Source organism: Agelaius tricolor, unplaced genomic scaffold (assembly GCF_023055355.1).
Source record: "Agelaius tricolor isolate 1412-34295 unplaced genomic scaffold, bAgeTri1.0.p SCAF_2, whole genome shotgun sequence".
Taxonomy (NCBI): Eukaryota; Metazoa; Chordata; class Aves; order Passeriformes; family Icteridae; genus Agelaius; species Agelaius tricolor.
Window position 1 is genome coordinate 81,392,154 of NW_027269262.1, and position 22,968 is coordinate 81,415,121.

Sequence of the window (22,968 nt, forward strand, 5' to 3'; positions counted from 1 at the left end):
AGCATTTACCAGCACAAAAAAAAAAAAAAAAAAGAACAATTTTAAACAATAAAACCTCTTTCCACTCCACAAGATGACAAACTCAGAAAGTCCCTCCCTGGTGGGCTGTAGCTCAGCTCCCCCAGCCTGTTATCAGTCCCTCTGGTGCTGGAAATGCTGCAGCCCAGGCCTGGCCACAGGTGTGAGCTCCTGGTGCTCTTCTGGGTGTTCAGTCCAGAGCAGGTTTAAACAAGTTCAAAGAAAAAGAAAAAACAGAGTCCAGGGAACTTCTCTGCCTCAGCTAGCTAAAACTAGCTAAAAGCAAAGGAGAGTTCTGTCCCACTGTCTGTCCATCCACAGACAACACCATCCAGGAGCAGGAATGTGGAGGAGGGAATGCAGTTTCTGAAAACCAACTCCATGCTTCTTCTCTCTCCTCCCTTACTCTCAGAACCAATCTTAATGGTGCAAAACTGATTTCTGGGCTAAACAGACGAATGGGGATACGAGCATCATAAAGTCACCCCAGCACACGTGGATTCCTACTCCACTGTGAGGTGCTACCCAGGTGCAGGGTGCTTCTGTCCTGGTGTGCTGTGCTGCAGGGCTGCTGCTTGTATGGGCACCTTCCTGCCAGGACAGGGGAAACAGGAGAGCTCTGAAGGAAGAGAGAGCTGTAATGTTCTGGTAGGAAGGGACACCAGGCAGTGTCCTTAACAGTCCTAGGGTGTCTCAAACCAGGACAAGCAGTCAAGAGTCTTTTCATATGAAAACACACTAGAATAAGGAGGAAGCTTGCAAGCTGATGGAGACATGGTGTAGGAGGACAAAAAGGTGGAGGGCAAGGAGGAAACTAAGTCCAGTACATTAAAGGAGATGATTACCTTTCATATTTGTACTCATGTGACAAAATCAATAAAACTTTGTCTTATTGGAAATTAAAGTTAGTGAAAGGAGGCTCGTTTTATGTAGAAAAGAAGAATAATGGGAATGGAAAAGAATAAATTAAAGAGAATTAAGACATGATGAAAAATAAGAAAAAGGTTAATTTCAAACTCACTTAAAAATAAAATGTAGTCATCACATCTGATGTGAGCATCCTATTCTCAGTTTTATAAATGGACTTAAAGATCTGGGAGTGAGGCATGTCAGGACAAGTAAAGTTGAGATACAAATAAATAATAGAATATTAGAAATAAATATTGAGCTTATATTTTACAAAACTGGATAAGATTGATAGCAGAAGAAAAGGATTCACAGCAGAGGGATGGGTTCACATCACTATGAAATCTATCTCTGTTGAACTCCAGTAGGTTCTTTGAAGTGCTAACTAAAAGGATGAACCTACAGGAACCATAAAAAACCAAGGTGATGATAATACAAGTGAACAGAAAGATAATCCAGAAAAACAGAACAGAATTAGCAGGACAGTTTGTACTGCTTTATGGTCACCATGAAAAATAACTACTCTTTGCTGCCAAATCCAGTCAAGTGATCAAAGGCCACAAACAAAAAACAGTGTTGCAGAAACTTGTGATGAGCATGAGGAGAGATAAGTGAATAAAGTATTCTGAATAGAACTACCATTTAGAGGGACAAGAATAATTTTGCAAATAGGTATATTGCAGACAATAAAGGGACATGAACATGGGTGACATGGCTAAGGAATACTTTGAGATAGGATTGACTATGTTTTAAGATAGGTGCGAGTGAAAGAAATGAAAGGAGATCACATTATCAGAAAAGATATTGAAGAAAAATGCAGCAAATATGAACACATAGTCTTCCATTTCCTTGGTTTTCTCTTAAAATAAAATGAAGAGAGTATTAAAAACTTAATTATAAGGAAATACACAAGCAACTTAGAAATATATAAGTGTGTTAATCAAGGCAGACTCAGTCTAATTATCTTATATTAATGACTATTATTAAAGAACACACTAAACAGGGACTAAACTAAATTAAATTAAAGGTGTGGAGTATTTGAAAGGTGAAAGGTGTAGAAATATGTTATTAAACAGTATAATTGAATGGTCAGGAGAAAGAGAAAAAGCCAAAGTCAATATTGTTGAGTATTGAATGAGTGTAATTATGGGACATTCAAGGGCAAGGGGTATGGACATGATGTAAGAACTACTTGCTTTGTTAGAAGGCAATGAATGTTGAATAAATGGATTAAGAACTGCTGTTACTGATGCTCACAATAATCCAACAATGAATCAAAGGATGACTGAAATCAGGAAGAGGAGCTGTGTCTTCTGATTTCAAGAAGTATTTATCCATGTAAAATTGATGAGAATTAAACATCTGAATTTTAAAATCTGGTAGAAAACAATGCAACAGAAACTTTGAATCGTACTAGCTATTAAGAGAATCTCATGAGTGGTGTTCTTTATGTTCATACTTATTTCAACAAGAATTTTTCTTTTCTAGTCTAACTTCAAGCTTTTCAAAATTCTTTGCTGTATGCTTTGAATAAAACCATCCCCGTAATGAAAAGCAGTTTGCAAGTAAATTCTGCTTGGAATGCTGGTTCTGAAATCTAAATGAAAAAGATCACAGTATATGCTACTAGTTATTTCAGCATGAATTTTACCTCTTGAAAATAAATGTCATGTTTTCCACATTTGATCAGACCAGTCAGTTAATGCACGCTGTCTATTTTGATCATACCCAGGTTGGAATGCCAAGGTGAAGAGCATCACAGAATGAATTAACATATGAAAGCAGAGATTAAAGTGCACGTTGTGCACATGGTTTCTGTAGGCATGATTTTCTTTTTATTTTACAGACTAAAAAACTAGACCTATCAAAATCAAACTTCACTGTTGGTTCGTTTGTTTTTTTTTTCCATTCTTGGAATTAAAAGTGTATCTTCTGACACGTGCATAGCTGTGCTACATTCTGCTAGTCATCTCTGAGAAACATCCAGGTTGTATCATCTTGCAGCATATGAATAATTCTCTTTTGTTACAGTTTGAATATGGAATAAAAGGAGTAATTGGAACTTGTATATATCATGGATGTTTACATTTCATATCTGTGTATGAAAAGGGCTAATTATTGGATTGAGTATGAAGCATTATAATTCTTAATAAGTAGCATGTTATCTCAGAAGACTGTTCCCTCATAGTTGTGGCTCTGGGGTTTTTTGGTAGATGTTTTCTTGTGGGATTTTTTTTTTTTTTGCTGTGTTTTTGTTTTGTTTTGTGAGTTTTTTAAAATATAATTTTATTCTGGTAACAGTAGACCTATTATAGATGAGTTTTTCTTTGTAGTTTGCATTGAATTAACAGAACAGTCCATATGTAACTTCATGAAATAGGTACAGCAACAAAATTCTGAATTATAGAGCAGTATTATGATCTTGAGCCAAAGTTTATACTGTACTTTCCACACTTGGTCTGGAGAGATGGATGAAAAATTAACAGTGTATGCTATTTAATTTTCAAGTCTCTAAGTTTTTTTCTCTAACTCTATTGAAGTAGGCCTCAGCAAGAAATTTCTAGGAAAAGCTAGAATAATAAATATGTGGAGACAGCTATTTAAAAAGACTTATTACTGTGATTGTCTTTGGTAAGAAGTGTTCAAGTTCTAGGATGTAGATCTTACGAGTAAATAGTTTGATTTTCCAAAGGGTCTTGTGCAAAACTGTATTCCAAAAGTGCTAAATAAAACAGCTGAGCTTAAATAATAAATAATAACACATAAAGAGGATTTAAAAATAGTTCAAGTATATGAGGGAGATGCAGAAAGAGATAAATAAAACAGACTTCTAACAATGAAGTTTGTGCAGGCACTGATATTAGAATGAATTCTCTAAGGCAACTTGCAGTCGAAGGTAAAATTTGCTATACTTGTCAGATGAGGTAAACAAAACCCTAATTACATTCTAAGAATATTTTCCCTTCCCTTTTTGTCCTCTGTATCTATGATACACTTGTAATTGTACTAAAAAAGCAGTCAAGCAGTCATACTTCACAAGAGGCACCTCTTCTCACCACTGTAAATATATACGAAAAAGCTGAGAGTAAAAAAATTGTACATGCCTCTCTTCTTTCTGTCAAGAAAACACAAATAGCAATACCAAGTGTAAAATCTCAAGAGATTTCTGCTTAGTACTTCAGGGAAAGAGGCCTCTGTACATTTAAATGCTCAACGTGAAGACGAGCTTGTGAATGTGCCATGAAGAAGATGATTTAACGAGCTCAAATATATACATGTGTGTATAATTTAAGAGTTGGCATGTGGTTTGTTTGTTTGTAGTTTGTTATGAAGTGTACATCATGTTGCTGTGAAAGAGCAACTCAGTGCTTTGTGCTTTCTCTCAGATGAAATCCCTCCACTAGAAGAGCATTTCTAGAGGAAATCCTCAAGAGGATTTCTAGAGGAAATCTTCAGAGCAAGGAAGCAAGATCCTTGCTCTGAGGATTCTTGGGGAAGAGAAGTTTCAGGGGTGTAAAAGGCAAAGCAGGAAAGCTGATCTAATATTTAAAGGATAAGAGAGCAGAAAGCCTGGAGAGGGAATGTAGAACTACATTCAGACTACAAAGCTGGTGGAAAATAAAAAATATTCTCAAGTCCCAAAAGTGTTAAGAACTGCCATAACTGAGCATTAGAACTTGAAACAAAATTGTAGAAAAAGACCTGCCCTACCAATGAACAGTGACTTGGGAAAGGCCTTTTTATAATAATCCTTGTTCTCTTATTTTTTAAGGAAATGGATTTTCTATATAAATAGAAAATTTGTTATAGTCCAAGAAAAGTTAGGGTTTGAATGTAGGGTAATTTCTGACATTTAAGAAGGTTCATTTTAAAAAGGATCTATCAGCAGAACAACTTTTCAGCTTTGATCCACTGTACTGAATTTGGCTAGAACTAGAATAGTCTTATTTTTTTTCATGGTAGATCCTATGGTCTTATGTTTTAGGTTTGTGACCAAAACAATGCTGAACATTTGATCAGTGCCTACACCATCCAAGCTTCCTCTGCTTCTCATACTTCTGGGAATGGGCAAGAAGGAGGTTGGGGTTACAGATGGGACATAGATAACCCCAACCAATAAAAGGGATATTCTAGAACATATGGCAGCATGCTCAGTGGTAAAAGCTGATGGAATGAAGGAGGAAGGAACCACGTTCAGGGTTATGGTGTTTGTCTTCCTGTGTAACCATTAGGCCTGATGTGGGCCTTGCTTTCCCAGAGGTGGCTGAACGCCAGCATACCAAAGCAGCAGGATGAATTTCTTCATCCACTTTGCTTGCATGCACAGCTTTTGCTGTACCTATTAAACTGTCTTTGTCTCAGCCCACAAGTTTTTTCACTGTTACTCTTCTTTCCTCCATCCCACTGTGGGGGAATAGAGGGGGAGTGTGGATGTGCTGTGTGAGGGAGCAGCTCTGGGGCCCTACCTGATCACTGCAGTTAAACAACATCCACGTAGGGTCAGTCAAAACATGTAAACTGTTAATATTTATATGAGATGATATAGTGGGGCAACAGATGGCTATTTGAGATTGAGCCCTTAAGTACAGAGTTCTCATAACCCAGAATTATCGATTGGGAAAAGCTTGTTCATAATAAATAGACTTTCAGTCTTTTCCAGAGCCAAAATGTATGGAGGAAAAGCACAAGGTTTACAGGTTTCACATGTATCAGACCTGTGTCCAAAGAGACTTATTTACTCTTCCATTTGACAAAAAAAAGGGAATTGATGTGAATACTTTGTTTCATAAGCAAACAAATTTAGTCATAGATGTTGTTATATTTATTTTCAAAGATGCTACCATATGTCTTTAGATAAACAGTATGGAAAACACATTTGTTACGTAGGTGGGATTGTTTTTCATTAAGTGGCCAGCATTTGTTTAAAACCATGGGATTTACCTTTCTAAATGCAGTAGTTGCTAAAAAATATTTTGATACTTTTTCTAGTGAGTTATTCTATTGAAGGTTGATATAAAAATGGATTACTAACTTTTTTTCCTTGATTTTTTTTTTTAGGATTTATTTATACCTGTGGTGGGACTTTAAAAGGACTCAATGGCACTATAGAAAGCCCCGGCTTCCCATATGGATATCCAAATGGTGCAAACTGTACCTGGGTTATAATAGCAGAAGAAAGAAACAGAATACAGATCGTCTTTCAGTCTTTTGCTCTAGAAGAAGAATATGATTATTTGTCATTATATGATGGGCATCCTCACCCTGCAAACTTTAGGACAAGGTAAAGAATAAATATTATTAAAATATCACTTGTAATAATAAATAAAAAATATCTGATAAAATAGTTAAAGCTAATGTTTTTAAATTATGGATTCTTTCTTAGTCTTTAAGATGTGCTTCCTCTAATTTATCAGGTGTCAAAATGTATATCATGCTTTAATTTTAGTTAAAGTAATGGCTGAAATTAATCTAGACCTCATAAAATAGGTCCCAACAAAACATAATTAATTAAGAAGCATATGAGCATGGATACATTTAATGTGAAGTGAATATGAGCTTGTGGAGGTCTCAGTTTACATGATCTAGTAACAGTGGAACTTTTGTATTCTTTGAAATGGGGCTTTTTATAGAGATCAGGAAACAATTAAGGTAGACTAGGTAATTTGTGTGTGTGTGTTTGTATATGAACATCTAAAAAAAGGGTTTACAAAAGTGAAAAAATCTGTTTGAGATATCAAGAGTGTGATGTGCCACAGACCATTTTCTATCAGAGCCAACTTCAGAGTCTTAGCCAGATGTTCAGTTCTGGAAGGCTGCAGTTTAAGGAATAATTCTACAATACCAATAGATACATTACTCATACATTTGCTAGTTATCTTTACTACCATCTACCTTGATTTCTGTAAGTCAATTTGTCATCTGCCTAGACATCTGTAAGGTCTTTGGCATCACCACACAACATCCTTGTAATTAAAGGGGAGAAATTTTTATTTGATTGGGTGGACTGTTTGATGAATAACACAGTGGCCATGTGGCCATACCCAAAACATTGCATTCAACAGCTTAAAGTCCAATTAGAAATCAGCAATGAGTGGTGTCTCTCAGAGGGTCTGTATTCAGACAAATGCTATTCAATATCTCTGTTAATGATGTGGACAGTGGAAGTGAGTGCTGCCTCAGCAAGTTTGCAGATGTCACCGATACGTGCGGTGCAGTGGACATGCTTGAGGGGAGGGATGCTGTCCAGAGGACATCAGCAGGCTGGAGGAGTGGGCCAATGGGATGAAGCCAAGTGCAGCATCCTGGTCAGTTCTGAGTATCCATACTGACTACTGGATCAATGAATTTAGAACAGTCCTGCAGAGAAAGACTTGGGGATATTTGTAGGTGAAAAATTGGATGTGAGCCTGTAACACAGATGAGGACTGGAGCACCTCCCCTACAAAGACAGGCTGAGAAAGCTGGGGCTGTTCACCCTGGAGAAGGGAAGGTCTTGTGGAGACTTGCACCCTCCCAGTATCTGAATGGGCCTACAGAGAAGTGGGCAAGGGATTCTTCATCAGGAACTGTAGTGATAGGTCAAGGGGGAATGGGTGCAAATTGAAAGAGGGGAAATTCAGGTTAGATATTAGGAAGAAATTCTTTACTGTGAGAATGGTTAGACACTGGAACAGGTTGTGGATGCTCCAGCCCTGGCAGTGTTCAAAGACTACTGGATAAGGCCTTGAGCAACCTGGTCTGCTGGGAGGTGTCCCTGGGGGGGGTTGGGACTAAATGATCTTATAGGTCCATTCTAACCTCTTAAAATTCTTTGGATAAATCATAAGGTTGGATATGAGGAAGAAATGCTGTATGTAGAATGCAGTAAGATACTGGAACAAGTTGCCCAGAAAAGTCTTGGCTTTGTGTAACCCGAAAGACGTCCCTTCCCATGACAGTGGGGTTGGAACTAGGTCATCTTCCAAACCAAACCATTCCATGATTTTATCCTGTGGTAGAGAATGTAATATCTCTTCCTAATCAGGGAACATCCAGTTTCATTTTACTTTGCATAATGTTGCTCAAAGAAAGGGATGTGTTTTCATAATATTTTGTTAAGTGTTGATACACTGGTAATGCATTTTTAAACTATTGCATAACAATCTGGCATCTGATCACTAAAAGGAATACATAACTTGGTACTACAAGGAAATTAGAAGAGTAAAATTCTACATCTCAAATTTGTGCAGGTTATAAATTCTCTTAAATGTTTAAGTCAGCAGATGCAGAGAGATGAATCTCTAATGAAATTGTTTTCCTTTGTACTTCTGTGTTTTCATTTCTATTTCATGAGTGCTTGCATGCAATTCTGATATCAGCTGCAGGAAAGAGGGAACCCACAGATAAAAGATTTGAGAGCTGTCTTCCACAAGTTTTTCTCCTTTTTATTCACTCCTCAAAAGATAAAATAGATTTTCTCAAATGTTGGAGCCTGAAAAGGCCCTCACTGTCAGTTGAAACTTTGGTTGGTGAATCTACTCTAAACTGCATTCTGAAGGAGTATGTGAACAATGTTCTGCTCAAATGCAAAGAATAAAACTATGATACCAGTTAGGAACCAATGGTCCTTACTGAGTTACAGTTTAAATAACCATCAAGGAAAGCAGATGAAGCTAGGCTAAAAGGAAGATGAAAATAATATCTTGTAAAGGCAGAAGTATTTTTCTTTATGTCCTGTTCAAGCTGCTGAAACTGTTTATATATATCTGTGTGAGCACATACATTCATATATATGTATCAATACATAGATATATAGATAGCTATATATGCATTTATACATATATGTGTGCAAGATTCTTTTGAAATTAAACTAATTCTTCAATGCTGGAGCTTTAGAATATGGGGGTTTTATAATATCTTAGAAGAAAGTCAAGGAGACCTGTAATGCTGAAATGTTTCAGTACTGTATATTTAGTATGCCATTAGATTTTGGTGAAGAACAGTGTAAGAAGTTATGTGGAAGAGAAAAGAATCAGTCAGCACTTAAAAAGGAAAAGATGATTAAGCCTCAATATAGGGCTTGAAATAGACCACTTTTGCAAGACTTACAAGATCTTTTCAGAGTGTGGGTGTGGAAGAATAGTACACATTTGTGTGAGTGGAGAATTGGCTTTAAAATTTGGAAAGAATGACAGTGAAATTACGCAAGCTTTACTAAATCTTTCATAGTGACATTTATTTTCTCAGATTGCTGTAGTAATTAGCAAGGTGATGTTTCCTTAAGTTTTCTTTTTTACAAATAAATGAAGTTTTACCGAGGAACAGCTGCTTGTGGAAACTTTCCTTCTAGCATGACAATGTATTTTGACATTTTACTTAGTGACATGAATGAAAGTGTAATCAGATTACACTTTTCTCCCTCCCTTTAATTTTGTAACAGGCAAAAATATTTTCAAGGGACTACACATGTACTTGAAAAAATACATAACTAGACAGCTAAAATAATTGTCTTGGATAGACAAGGCCACTATTTCTGGTTTTTTTACTTTAATATTGTGCAATAACTGTCTACATGAATGAAATGATTTTGCAGTTCAACTGTTTGTTAATCTAATCACCTTTGTCTCTCTCCTCATCCAGTTTTGTACTTTGTCTAATTGGTCTCCTCAGAGTTAAATCCTATTAAAATTACATTGCATGTCTTCAGCAAATGCTCAACAGCTTTTAACTGATTTACCTGGCACTTAAATGGCAGATAAACAGTAATAAATGGAAAAGAAACATGTCAGATATGACCACTGTGGAAAGTGTAGTCAGTATTTTGCTTGCATCTTTTACTGTATGCTTGATTTAGTTTATTTCACATTATAATCTTTGTTTCAAACTGTAAATACAGAACAGCTTAGAACTCTGAACTTTATGCATATTTTTTTTATAAATCATATTTTTAATCACTTTAAAAAAAGTTTTTTTGCAGAAATAAAGTATTGCTTCCTGCATTTGAACCAAACTTTTGGCAAAATTTCATAGTTGGGAGTATTTCTGTGTCATGTCACTGTCTATTTTTAGAGTTTTCTTGTTGCCCCCTGAATACATATTTGTGATTTTTGAGTACCTTTTCTTTCACATTTATACAATTAGTTCCCCTCAAAATAAAAATTAAAAAAAATAAATAAATCAAGGCTTGATATTCTGATTGCTTTTAAAAACATTGTTTAGTCCTTATTTTGGTAAGTAGCGAATATTTCCAACTCCTGCTCTAGATAAAACTGTTGCATTTCCAGACTAAAACTCCTGTTCCATTTTTTCCAAATTTCCATCTTTCTCTTTTGTTTTTTTGTAGCACAAGAAGAATCATTTCAGCTAAGCTTATAATGTTTTCAATTTTCTGAGTGCCCAGCTTGAGAAAAAAGGGTTTTGTTTGCACTAGTGATAAGAAATCCCATGCTTTAATGAAGTTAGCAGAAGATATGCTTGAACCAATAAAACATCACATAAATCAACTGCTTTGCAAAGCCAGTAGGAGTCATCTGATGATACCTTTTGCATGTTATGAAAATAGCCTTTAGTGCAACTTGTAAATAATTCATTGTACTAGTGTTATCCTAGGGAGTGGTGGGGAAAGAGCTGCTCCACATAGGCACAAGGCAGGAGCCAAGGAGATCCTGCTCAGGCACAGCCTGGCAGGGGCTGAGCAGCAGAGCAGAGCTGGGATCTGAGAGGGTCCAGCACAGCCCTGCAGAGCCTGAGGCAGGCCCAGGGTCCCTCCAGGCTGGGAGCAGGAGGACACAGGGCTCGCCACAGAGGCTCGGGCAGGAGGCAGGGATGGGGACAGAGCTGCAGCTGGATGCCTCAGGGTGGCTTGAAACAGAGGCCCAGGGACCATGACAGTGGTGGGTGGCAGTGCCACCATCTGAGGCTGGTTAGGGCCAGGAAGGGTTATTGGTTTTCTCAGAGTCCTGACTCTGCAGAAAAGAATCTGTGAGAAAATGATTTAATTGCCTATAAAGCAGAAGGTATGGACCTAACTATATGAATTCTTCATTGTGTATTTCTCTTGTCAGTCCTTGAAAAGTCACATGGAACCCATTATTAGTTTTAAAGCACACCCTCTGTGGCAGTGATATGGTACATATGTAGGTGGATGACTGAATGGCAATATGAACCCTGATTATTCCTTGCAATTATTTTACTTTGCAACTTGGATAATATCTTGTTTTCTTCTTTCTTTAAAAGAAATTGCTGTGCGTAAGACATAATACATTGTCAGTAAATATCAAAAAGCATACTGGTATTTTTCTTTTTTTTTAATTAAAGAGTTAGGTGTTTAGAATGAAATACTAATTTGAAAAGACGTGTTGTACTCAGCAGTTGTCTAAAACTCTTTTTTTCTATAATTAGCTTGCAGTGTAGTATTCAAAATAGCTTTAAATATTTGAATAATAATGTGACTATATACCCAAACTCTGTTTGCAGTTCCAAGGAAATATATTTCCAAATTTACTAGTACTTAACCAGTTAATTAATTTAACCAGTATTTTATTAACCTACCATAATGTTGTGGTAAAAATCATCATAAAATTCCATCATGTGTGTCTTCATAAAGACAGACATGGTACAGGAGTTTAGAAAGCTCTGCTGTTAGAAAAATGGTATAATCGTTTGTGATTCATTTGTTTGCATAAGTGAAAAAAACTATGAATATGTTTATTTAAAAAAAAAAAAAAAGTGGACTTGTGAGAAACTACCACAAAATGGAATTTTTGATCCCTGGATAAATATATATATATATTTTTTTTCCTTGTATGCAGAGCCTGCAAGATCAGCATGTATCTGCAGAGATATTTTTAAATGTTGATAATATCACTATGTCCAAAGATTTAATTATATTAAAATCTTTTCTCTTGTGACTTGTAGTTAATTTTCTCTTAGGAACCTTAATGGAAGGAAGCTTTAAACATAGTGTTTAAAAGGGGAGTTAATACTCATAGTTTTTAATCTCTTGTATTTAAGCAAGACAAATCATCCTTTCATCTACACTCCCTGCTGAGGCCACCAAGAATTAAATGTACAGGTTACCTGATCAGTCCTGCTGAGCTGAATAGGAGAAATTAACTGAAATTACTGGAGACATCTGCTGCCTTTCCTCTGTTGGTGAATTGCTCTCCTAAAACATCTGACTCCCTAACTATGCCTACATTTTTAACATTTACTCCCCTTTCAGAGAAAGCATTTTCAGTAGATTAATAAGTAGATCTGTAAAATTTCAGCATGCTCCTAGTGTTAAATATAATTTGGTATTGACTTCTCACTCAAGTACTTCCAAAAGTTTGAATTTGGTACTTAATCAACAGACTCATACTGACTGTAAAATTAAAATTAATTTCTTTGGTCCAACTTTGGTAAAAGCAGAGGAAAAAATAAGCGCATAAAATATGTAAAATTACAATTTATCCTTAATATTCATTCATATTAAATACTGTTACAATTGTAGGTAGATGAATTGTCTGTTTACTTGACTCTGGGGCAAGGCTGTGGTAACTAAGAAGGGAATGGAAAACCATCAAACATGCCAGAACAAGAAGCCAAACTGGCTTGTGTGGCCATGCAGGAGTTAGACCTGTCTCAGTGGTCTAAGGGACCACACAAAGAGCAGAAGGACCTGGTGAGGGAACACCCATCAGTGCCTGCTCCTGGCCTGAAAACCTTCTCAGATATCTGTTTCTCCATGATAAATGTGCCAGGTATTTCTGACAACATGAGCAAACACTGTATTTTAGCTCAAAACCAATCACAAATCTATGGTATATTTTCTCTGAATAATTTACTTTTTTATTATTATTTTTTTTATTTTAGGGCTTTGAAATCATAGAATTATCCATCCTTTTCTCTACATCTAAATTTTAATTGAAAACCATTCAGGACATTGGATAAATAAAACCAAATCAAAACAAAATCACCAACAAAATCCAAAGCGAAATCAAGAATACTTTCCCGATTTCATGTTCTCACTTAAAAAATAAACAGCGCTAAGTCAAATGCTAACAATGCCCAATTTTAAAAGGCAAAAAGTATATTTTTGGAGGACTAGATTTTGCTGTTAAAACTTTCTATTTTTAAAGTGAAAGAATTACAATTTACATCTTTCATGTGCTAAATTGTCAAATTTATCTTACAAGACTTTGATGAAGAAAGGCTAGCAAAAGGACAAGTGTTGTCACTAGCAGAAGCTTCCAGTGTCCTCATTTAATAATTCTGCTTCCTTTTTCATTTCTTATTCTGGAACATATGTGTTTCTCCTTTCAGTAGATATCAGTCTGCGTCAAGCAGGCAGCTATTAGATTATTCTGTTAACATTGTTCTGTCAACTAATACCACCCTGGTAGCTCCAGTAAGTGTTTTTTTCTGACTCTGACCCTTTCCTTCTCCTGGTCAGTAGAAATTCATTCATATTTCTTTATGAACATTTATATGTATCTTGGATCCTTTACTATCTCCCAGCCAAACTCCTTACCTTATTTTTTTTGGAAACGATCAGGCTATTATGTATTTTTATATATTCATTATATGTTATTATTAGAGCAAGTGTTCCACTCTTTCTCATAATGATTCTCATAAAAACCAGAAGTCAAAAAAAGGTCCACATTTTTGCTTTGCTTTTGCCTCCTTCTTCCTCCATTTCTGCTATGTCACGGTTTCAACTTCTAGAATTTCCTGACTTGAAGATTTGTTTTATTTGCTCTGTCTTTTCCCACTTCCTCTCCCTTTAGGTGATCTACAGCACTACAAGATGTAGTGCAGGGTGCCCAGAGCTAGACCCAATGTCTTGTCTTGGTAAAGTACCGTGAGGGTGTGTTGATTCTCCTTCCTGAATCCAAATTTTGTTGTTTGTAGATCCATTTTTACTTCTTGTATGTGTATCCTTTTTTGTCTTATTAAGTTGTTTCTCATATGAACAATTCCTTCCTAAACCATATAAAGACCCTTTCAGAGTATTTTATCAGTTCACTTAGATTATTGCCATTTTAAATGGCAGATGGAATATCTAACTCCAAGTTAATTCTGTACATTACATCTACTAATTTAACAGCTGCTCAAGTTAGCAGACTACTAATAAAATAGAGAAAAACTGTCAGCTCTGTGAGGTTCTAGATTAAGTCTGTCAGAGACAAGCTCTCTCTGACTGTTTTGTTATTAGGGCTTTAAGACATGTCAGGGTGGAATATTTGCAGTCTTCATTCACCACGAACATTGACAATTGAAACTTACAGAGCTTTCTTTTTCACTCTCCTGTTTATGTCTTTTTGGATATTGATGAAGACCAGGACTTGTTGATAGGGACACAATGAATCATTGTACCTCAAAAAGTTTCCATTATCAATCATAGTTCTGATTTTTTCAGCTCAGGCTGTTTATTATACCCTAAGAATACACATTTTTCTTCTTTCATCATGGTTCACTTCCTGTCCAAATTTTCAAACAGAGCAGATACTGTCAGCTGATTAGGATCAAACTAGGGATTCTCCACTTTGGAAACAACTTCAAGTCTCTTATCACACTGATTTTTATTTCAGCTGCTCCATGGTTTTTTAGATTTCTCCATTATTTGACTGGAAAGAGAAGAAAAAAAGGAATTTCATTTGAGAATTTAGGGACTAGTGAACAAAACCAACCGGATTATACTCTCACAAAGAAAGAGAAAATAAAAAAAGGTATAAATCCTAGACAAAGGCCAATGAGTAGATAAGGATACAGAAAGCAGCAAGAACAAATACCAAAGGAGTTGAAGGAGAAAACAAAGGCCATTAAAAAAGGAAAGAAGGAACCAGCAACCAAAGTGGAAAACTATGAGATAGTAAACTAAATTATTCATACTGGGAAAATTTTCACAGCACAAACAACCAAAATAAATCATGTAAAATAAATAAATACTGTGTCAACAGAAGATATGGGGAATCTTGAACTGAAAATTGGTAGGGACACAACAATAAATACAGAAAAAATTGTAGATAAGAGAAATAGATAATTGAAAGAAATGCAACAGAATTAAATATATTGGTAAACAGATATTTAGCTCTGAGATGGATTCTGAGTAGACAAATCATTTAAAAAGAGGAGGTTTTTTAAATCTGAAAAGTTTGCTTTATGAAAAAATACATTGAAGTAATAGCATTTTTGGCACTGTGCTTTTAAATGCAAAGCTGAAAGAACATGTCAATTGTTCTATACTCTTAGAAATATTTTATGTGATGTTAAAAGTCTAGAGACTGATAGAGAGAGAAAGGTAGATAATTAAAACCGATAAAAGAATATACTTGTCTGGACGAGGTGCTACTTGTCACTTGAATTTATACTTACATTACTAAAAAGAAACCAAGGTTTTTGCAGGTTTGGAAAAACCTGCAATAGTTAGCTAGAAAGGAAATCTAAAATTAAGTGGTAAGGATTTGAAAACCAAACCCAAAACCAAACCAAGCCAAACTAAATGAAACCTAAGCAACCAACTAAAATTTTGGCTATATTTGAAGGTGGAGGTAACTTTCTAGTAGCTGACCTTAGAAGAGACGTCCCCATTATCAGCTTTCCATAGGATATCTTTCTCTGAACTGGATGGCCAGTGTGGCTGCTTTGAATTGGCTGATGGATATTGGACTAGCTTGTTTACTTCTCATAGAAGGCAAGAAAAACCTCTTTTACAGCCTCTGAGATCTATTCTCTGTCTTCTTTGGATAAACTGCTAGCAAATTTAAACTGATAACCACCTATATATGAAGAGTGCACTTGCCAGTTTCATAGCGGGATGAGTATGGTCATTTCTGAGAAACAAAAATTTTACTTATTCACTTTTCTTTGTGTTGCTAAATTCCTTCATGGTATTTGAAACAACCTAGGAAGAAAAGCTGATTTTTGTTGTGAGGCCATTTATACTCTGTAACACAACCTGCCAGCACTCTCTGTGGCCATTAGTTTTTCATCTATGTTTCAGTTATAGAAAGGAAAAGAATGATCACAAAAATAGTCTTGTCCCAGAAAGTTCTAGTCTTTGGGAAATTATCATTCTATTACAGGGTTGTCTAACTGTTAGACCTGTTTACATGACAGAAAGGTAACTCTTAAACCAGCTATTAAATTCACCTTGTATTGTTGCAGTTAACAGTATCAATGAAAATAGCTTATAAAGTTGATAATTGAATCAGAATATATCTGGAACAACCAAATATTGTTGCTAAACTAAACCCTGAACTGTTGGTTTCTGTACGAATACACTATTTCTAGTATCTTTGAAGAAAGGCATAATCCTTCTATTTTAACCTGTATGTCTGAAGAAAGCCAAAAGAATCCTTTGAGGTTTGACAAAAATATATGTTTGTTTGTATGTATTTACATATACACTAATTAAAAAGAACATCAGGCATATGGCTTTACCTGAAGAACTTTCCTCTCTGTCTCTCTAATACCTGCACCTGTAATAAGCAATATGCTGGTAGGCTTTCAGCTTTGGGTATATTGAAAGTTGGAATTGCATCAACATGATTCAACAATTTTATGTAGGGGCTTTAAGCCTTTTCTCTTCCCCTATGTTTTGGGTGAAGTAGATTTAATCATTCTGTATCTCAGGTTTTCTTGATGGTTGTCTAGGGAAATTAAGTCTTTTTTGTTTGGATTTTTTCCCAGTCTAATATTGGACATAGGATTTTGTCTAAAGATTTGGTTGTATAGAACTGCACTAAACTATTGATCAATATGCTGTAACAACAGGTTTCATTATTATGCTAATGTGTTCCACACATATATGGAAGTGGCTCTTAACACTGTTTTATGAGATGCAGCTGTAAGAAATTTTTTAGCTGATAGTAAGCTATGAAGAAGTCAAATCAAAAACATGAGTTACTTCAAAAAAACCAAAACTATAGACTTCATCACACAAACAAATTTATTTATTGCCCTTTATGTTTGGTTGGGGTTTTTTAGTAAAAAATGTGTTTTCTTAAACAAAGTATCTTTTTAGATTGGTATTTAGAGTAGTGCCCAGTTATTCTTGATATTGAATTAAAAGGTAAAATTTGAAGAAATGTTTAAAGCAAGACCAACTTTGAATGCTCTAAAAAACCCTATTCACTTTATGCCTTGTTAAATGGGTTGTTTAAAGAATAATTTTAAACTGAGTTCTCACTTTGTATTATGTGAAGCAGTGGTTTGACAAAGTTATATTTAGCATTTTTATAAAGAGTATATCCATAAAATGCAAGGAAAATGGAAAAGTTTTAAAATTTCTATGTAGGCTTTTCATTGTCTTTATCAATCACAGTACTAAAAAGTAACAACTCTAACTCTTTATTTTGGAATGAAATGTGGGTAGTCAACTCATTTTCTTCTCTGTGAGATATCCTGTTTGCAGTAACAATTGCTTCCCTTTTAAAGTCGTGTTTACTCCGCTATCTGGTTCTATTAATGCCAGTCAACGATGATCTGGTCAATGTCAGAGTTATGGCTCTGATATGGAACCAAGATAACACAGATAACCTATCCTTTGATGATTGCAAAATAGATCAGCTAAGTGGACTCATATTTCTATTATAACTTTCTTTTTATTTAAACCCATTTATTAAAAGGCAAATGCTAGTTTTAGACCTGTCAATCCAATAACTATCTACCGATGTGCATTTCATGCGCCGTAGCTATTATCCAATCCTAAATGCAAAGACAAACACTAGTTGCATTTTCTTATCTGATTTCAGCAAAAGTAACAGAATCTTTTAAAATCTCTTTTCTGAAATTATTATGGCATTTCTTTGTTCATTTTGGAAGTATTTCTTCTATGTTCAATCAGGTATTAGAAGATTATGAAAAGTGGAGGTTAGAATAGGTTACCTGACACACTTCTGTTATATTTCCTATGTTCTCCAAGTCCAAATTTTAATTTAGATTTTTCTCCCTTGGAAAAGGAAGCTTATCTTCTATTTTAAACTCAAGTATCCTTTTCTTAAAAAATGCTTTTCATTTTCCTCCTAGAAGTTTTTCTAGGGTATTTCATATGTAGTAACCAATATAGAATTAATAATTTACCTTCTATGAGACTGGAAATTGCATGGCTTTTTATTTATGTTTATATAGAATATAGATTGTACTTATGTAAGAGGTACATTACTTTAAACCCTTTATTTCACTGCATTTGTAAAGATCATTATAGGGTCACATTTCTGGTTTGATGGGATAAAAAGCACCTCAAGTGCCACAACCATTTTTCTTAGATCTGTCTTTTTCAGAATTTTAGATGTGTAAATGTAAAATATTTTCCATTATAACCTGGTTTTCTTTTCTTCTAATTTGTATTTAATTTGATTGTCTGTTTTGTTGCTTTTTTACCTACCCAAACCCCAAGGGCATTTCAGAGAAATTCTGAGTTTAATTTCTCACTGCAGTGGTCAAAAAGAAAGACTTTATTCATACTTATTTCCTCATTGCAGTGGATTCAGGCTCTGCCTTGAAACACACCATATGCTCCAGACCTCTGAGTGTAAAGATAGACATACCCAGTGCTGGAGGAGAGACACCTTTACTCTAGCACCTCTCTTCCCTCTCTTGCTCTTTCCAGTACACTCTCCTTATATGTTCTTTTTTAAAGTGAACAGGGGCCTGTGAGAAAAGTAAGTTGTTTCTGACAGCGAAAGTTTTCTGGAAGAAAATAAATTAAATAAAATCCATGGAGGTTTTTGTTTGCTTCTTCTTTCTAGGTATCACAACTAATTTAGCTGATGAATCAGTTGGTTTTATTCTATTTGTTGTCATTACTCTGTTTTAAAAGGCTGAATTTTTCATATTAAAAGCATAGATTCTGAAATATATGCATATAGTTGGTCCTCTTTTACATGGCCTGCTACTACAAATTTATCTCTATACCAGAACAGAAATAAAGAGTGTGGTGATAATGTCACAAGCCTTTTGCTCATGGATGAATTCCAAAGTGACACAGAATATTTAGTATAAGTTGGAGCTGTTCTGGAAGTTCCTGGCACCTACAATGGTGAGAAGCAAAATATGGTATCTCTCCTTTCCATATTGTGCTATTTTCACACATTAAGGCAAAGTTACAAAAGATAGTCCAACTCATCTAAGAGCTTGTTGTCACTCACAGAAGGAAACCCATCTCCTGTGTTCCTCTGGCTTTGGCTCTATGATCCTTCTCTTTCTTCCACTGGCTCTGGCACTCATCAGGCATACCACTTTGAGGATATGCTTCCCTTTGCTAACTGAATTGACTCAGGTTTATTTTTAAAGCAATAATTCTTCATCAGGGTGGTTAAAGAAATTCAGAGTGAAGGGTGCAAATGACTAGAACCAGTGTGAACTCAGTGTTAAAACTCTGGGGAAATTGGAAGGAGCAAGTTCCTCTCCTTTTGTGCTTTGAAAGCTCCAAGATCTGCTAAAATGTCTCATAGATCTTCACCCAGGTTTAAGATGAGGACAGTAAACTATATTGTCACAATGTTCCAGATGCTCAAGGTTAAAAAGATGTACTGCTTGCTTAATGTTTTTCTTTTTTAATTCTAGTTACTTTAAGGACCTAGGATGCTTTCAAATTCTCTAAAGGTATTGTCTTGATATGTTTTGTTCTTAAAAGTTTTTCTCTCCAAGAAGCCAGAAAATCCACATCCTACAGATTTTTAAAGACTATTTGTATGGTACTGCAATATCTGGCTCTTCTTACTTATCATTTGAAATTATTCTTGATAGTTTTATATCTTAAAACAAATTGAGGGCTTTAGAAAAGATAATTATTTATAAGATCTGTTTCATTTCTTATGATAGAAAAAAAGTGGAGAGTTTTATAATAAAAGTTTTACACTGATAATGGATGATGGCAGGTTTTAGAAACATGTTTTGTACAGAATATAATGATCATACCAGAACCTGATGAGTACTTTATTGTTTTGTTCAAAGCAGCTGTTCAATTAACAGTTTTCAGCCTTGACCTATAATCATTATTTTAAAATAATAGATTGCATGAGCAGTTTTGCATTTTGACAGGGAAAAAATTATCATTTGACAAAAATTAAATTAGTTCATAAATCATATGTCAATTTGTTAATGACTTGTTGAACAAAGCATATTTTTATTACTATTTTCAATGAGAGTAAAACTCAAATCTAGTCAACCACTTTTGCTCAATCAATTTTACTTTGTTTTATAGACTATTAAATTCTGTTTATTTATTTTAAACCAATTGAAAAAACATATAAAAATTGTAGGAGTTACTCCTATTAATATTTTAATTGGAATACTCTTAAGGAAGCCTTTAAATTTCTTGCTTTCTTCCTGATTCAATGGCCAAGTAACTGTTTCTTTAGAAAGAAATTTGAAAGACCAAAGATACACTGAATTTTACCAGGATGTTGCAGTCCAGTCTTGCAATACTCTCAAATGCAATTCAACACCTTTATTAACTTCTCAACATGTACACATGAATGCACACAAGCACATCCAAAAACATAAACACTAAAGGGAATTGAACTTAATTGTCTATTACTCAGTAGATAAGTGTTATCCTTTTCTAACACACTCCTGAGGTTTAAAAGTTGTTTGTTCTGAATTGGTGTGTAAGAAAGAACATTAGAAGTTGTGCTGTTGACTTTGGCTGGCTGCCAGATGCCCATCAGCCACTCCATCACTCCCCCTCAACAGCAGGAGAGCAAGAAAAAAGAAGATGAAAAAATTCCTGGGTCAAGACAAAGACAAGGAGGTACCTTTATGCCAGAACCCAATGTACACATGAAATTTACACATTACAGAGCTTCAGTCACTGCCTAAAAATTGATTGATTTCTTGAATTATGGGATTTTCATATCCCATGTATTTCTTTAGCAATTCTATCAGCAATATATTGCTGAACTATGAATTCACTTATTACATGAGTTACAAGTCCAATCCCTTTCTGAATTCTTTTAAGCCTTTGGATTAATTGAACAACTAGTTCAACAAGGTAATTGAATTTCACCTTACCAGTTTTAGTTTGACACTTTTCAGTTTAATTAATAAGTGTGTGTATATAACAAGTGAGTAATTGATCACTATCATGGATGATTGTGTGATCCAAATAATCAGAATTCTTTTGGAGTTTATTTGATCGTCACTTGAATTAGCTACTAATATTTGCAGACTTTTTGACCCTTGTGATTTTTGAACTTGCTATTAGGATATGGTCTTTTCTGCTCAAAGCTCAAAAAGGCATGGTTGCATAGGCAGGTCAATAAAACATGGATGTGAGAAAAGGCCAATGCATGGGAGTGTTAATGGGAGATTAGTTTTTCTCTGGCAGTTAAAAGAGTCATCAGAAAGATATAATCATGGAAATATTGTTGATGCATCAGATTAAGTACACAATTCTCAAATCTTCAGAAACTTAAATTCATATGTAAGATGTAAAGAGTGTTATTTTGCTTTAAGAAATATTATGGTGTACTAATATTAAAATATTGTCTTTTTAAAAAAATGTGAAACTTCTTTTAATTCTAGAAAAGTATTTATTTTCTATCTGGAAAAGGAAAAAATACTAAAAGTAACTCAGAAAACCCACCCCAAACATATGCTATAAACTAAGGAAAGTAGGACACTTTTGTGCACAAGTAGAATCATAGAATCATTGTGTTTCCTTGGGTCCTGTCACTGGTCACCACAGAGAGACACCAGTGTCTGCCCCTCCTCTTTCTCTCATGAGGAAATTGTAGACTGTGATGATGTCTCACCTCAGTCTCCTCTTCTCCAGGCTGAACAGACCAAGTGATCTCAGTCTCTCCCCACATGGCTTCTCTTCAAGCCCTTCAACATCTTTGCTTCCCTCCCTTAGATGCTCTCTGTAATAGGTTTTATATCCTTCTTCTATTGTGGTCCCCAGAACTGCACATGGTACTCAAGCTGAGGCCACCCCAGAGCAGAATAATGGGGGACAATCTACTCCCTCAACTGGCAATTAATGCAGTATGTGATGAACTTTGTACATCTACTTGATGTAGAAATACTCTTGTAAAATTTATATCATAAATAAATAGCGGTAGTACCAACAAAGATTTGGGTTTTTTTCCCCTCCCCTCAGTTAGAGGTTCCAGGGACATCTTATTGTGATCTTTCAGTACCTAAGAGAGGCTTTTAAGAAAGACAGGAAGACACTCTCAGTAGGGCCTGTGGTGACAGGACAAAGGTTAATAGTTTCAAGCTAAAAGAGGTTAGATTCGGACTAGATATAATGAAGAAATTTTTTACAGTGAGGGTGGTGAAACAGTGGGCCAGATTGCCCAGAGAAGTGGTAGATGTCCCATCCCTGGAAATACTCAGGGTAAGGTTGGATGGGGCCCTGAGCAGCATCCTCTAGTTGAATATGTCCCTGCTTATCACAAAGGACTTGGACTAGATGACCCTTGGAAGTGCTTTACAACCCAAAGGTTTCTATGCTCCTATGACTTTATTTATCATAAGGACTGTGAAAAAGAGCTCTCTACAGAGATTGGGGCTTTCAAAACAAGCCTGAATCCTGGTATCCAATTCTTTGTACCTGTTCAATCACTGGAAGAACAACACTTTCTGACTTTGGTATGTGCTGTCAGACTAAGCACGTTATAATTTCAAGGTTCTCTCTCCTGTGGTATTTGTGATCGCTTTGGTCTGTTACTTAGATCAGGTGACAGGGCTATTATCACACAGAATAATTTGAATCTGATTTAGTGTGTCTCTTGGACAGTTAAGGACTAGATCTGACTGCCCAGAAGACTGAGACACCTCCTTTCTTGCAGATTTTCAGAACTTAACTGTATAAAGCCCAAACAAACTGTTCTGACCTCAGACCCGCCCCTGCTTTGTTTGATATCCTCTTATTTAGTGCTGTGAAATGAATATTTTTTATATCTAAGCAATCTTTTTACAGTAATTTTCACATATATTTTTCATATTTTCCATATTAAAACTTTTCAATTTATTTATTTGGGATGATGAATGTAATTTTGGTAACATGCAAGGAAAAAACATAACAGGAGTGAAAAAAAATCTCCTTTCTTTTGTGGCATTCATGATACT

At 35.3% G+C, this 22,968-nt stretch overlaps 1 protein-coding gene across 3 annotated transcripts in view; it reads left to right on the top strand.

Annotated features, from left to right (window-relative positions):
* Positions 1–22,968, top strand: part of CSMD3 (CUB and Sushi multiple domains 3) — a 592,443-nt gene that overhangs the window by 74,993 nt on the left and 494,482 nt on the right. For all 3 annotated transcript variants that reach the window (XM_071421704.1, XM_071421705.1, XM_071421706.1), the window contains exon 2: positions 5,983–6,205. In XM_071421704.1, coding sequence (XP_071277805.1) covers positions 5,983–6,205 — 223 coding nt within the window. The remainder of the gene's footprint in view (positions 1–5,982; positions 6,206–22,968) is intronic.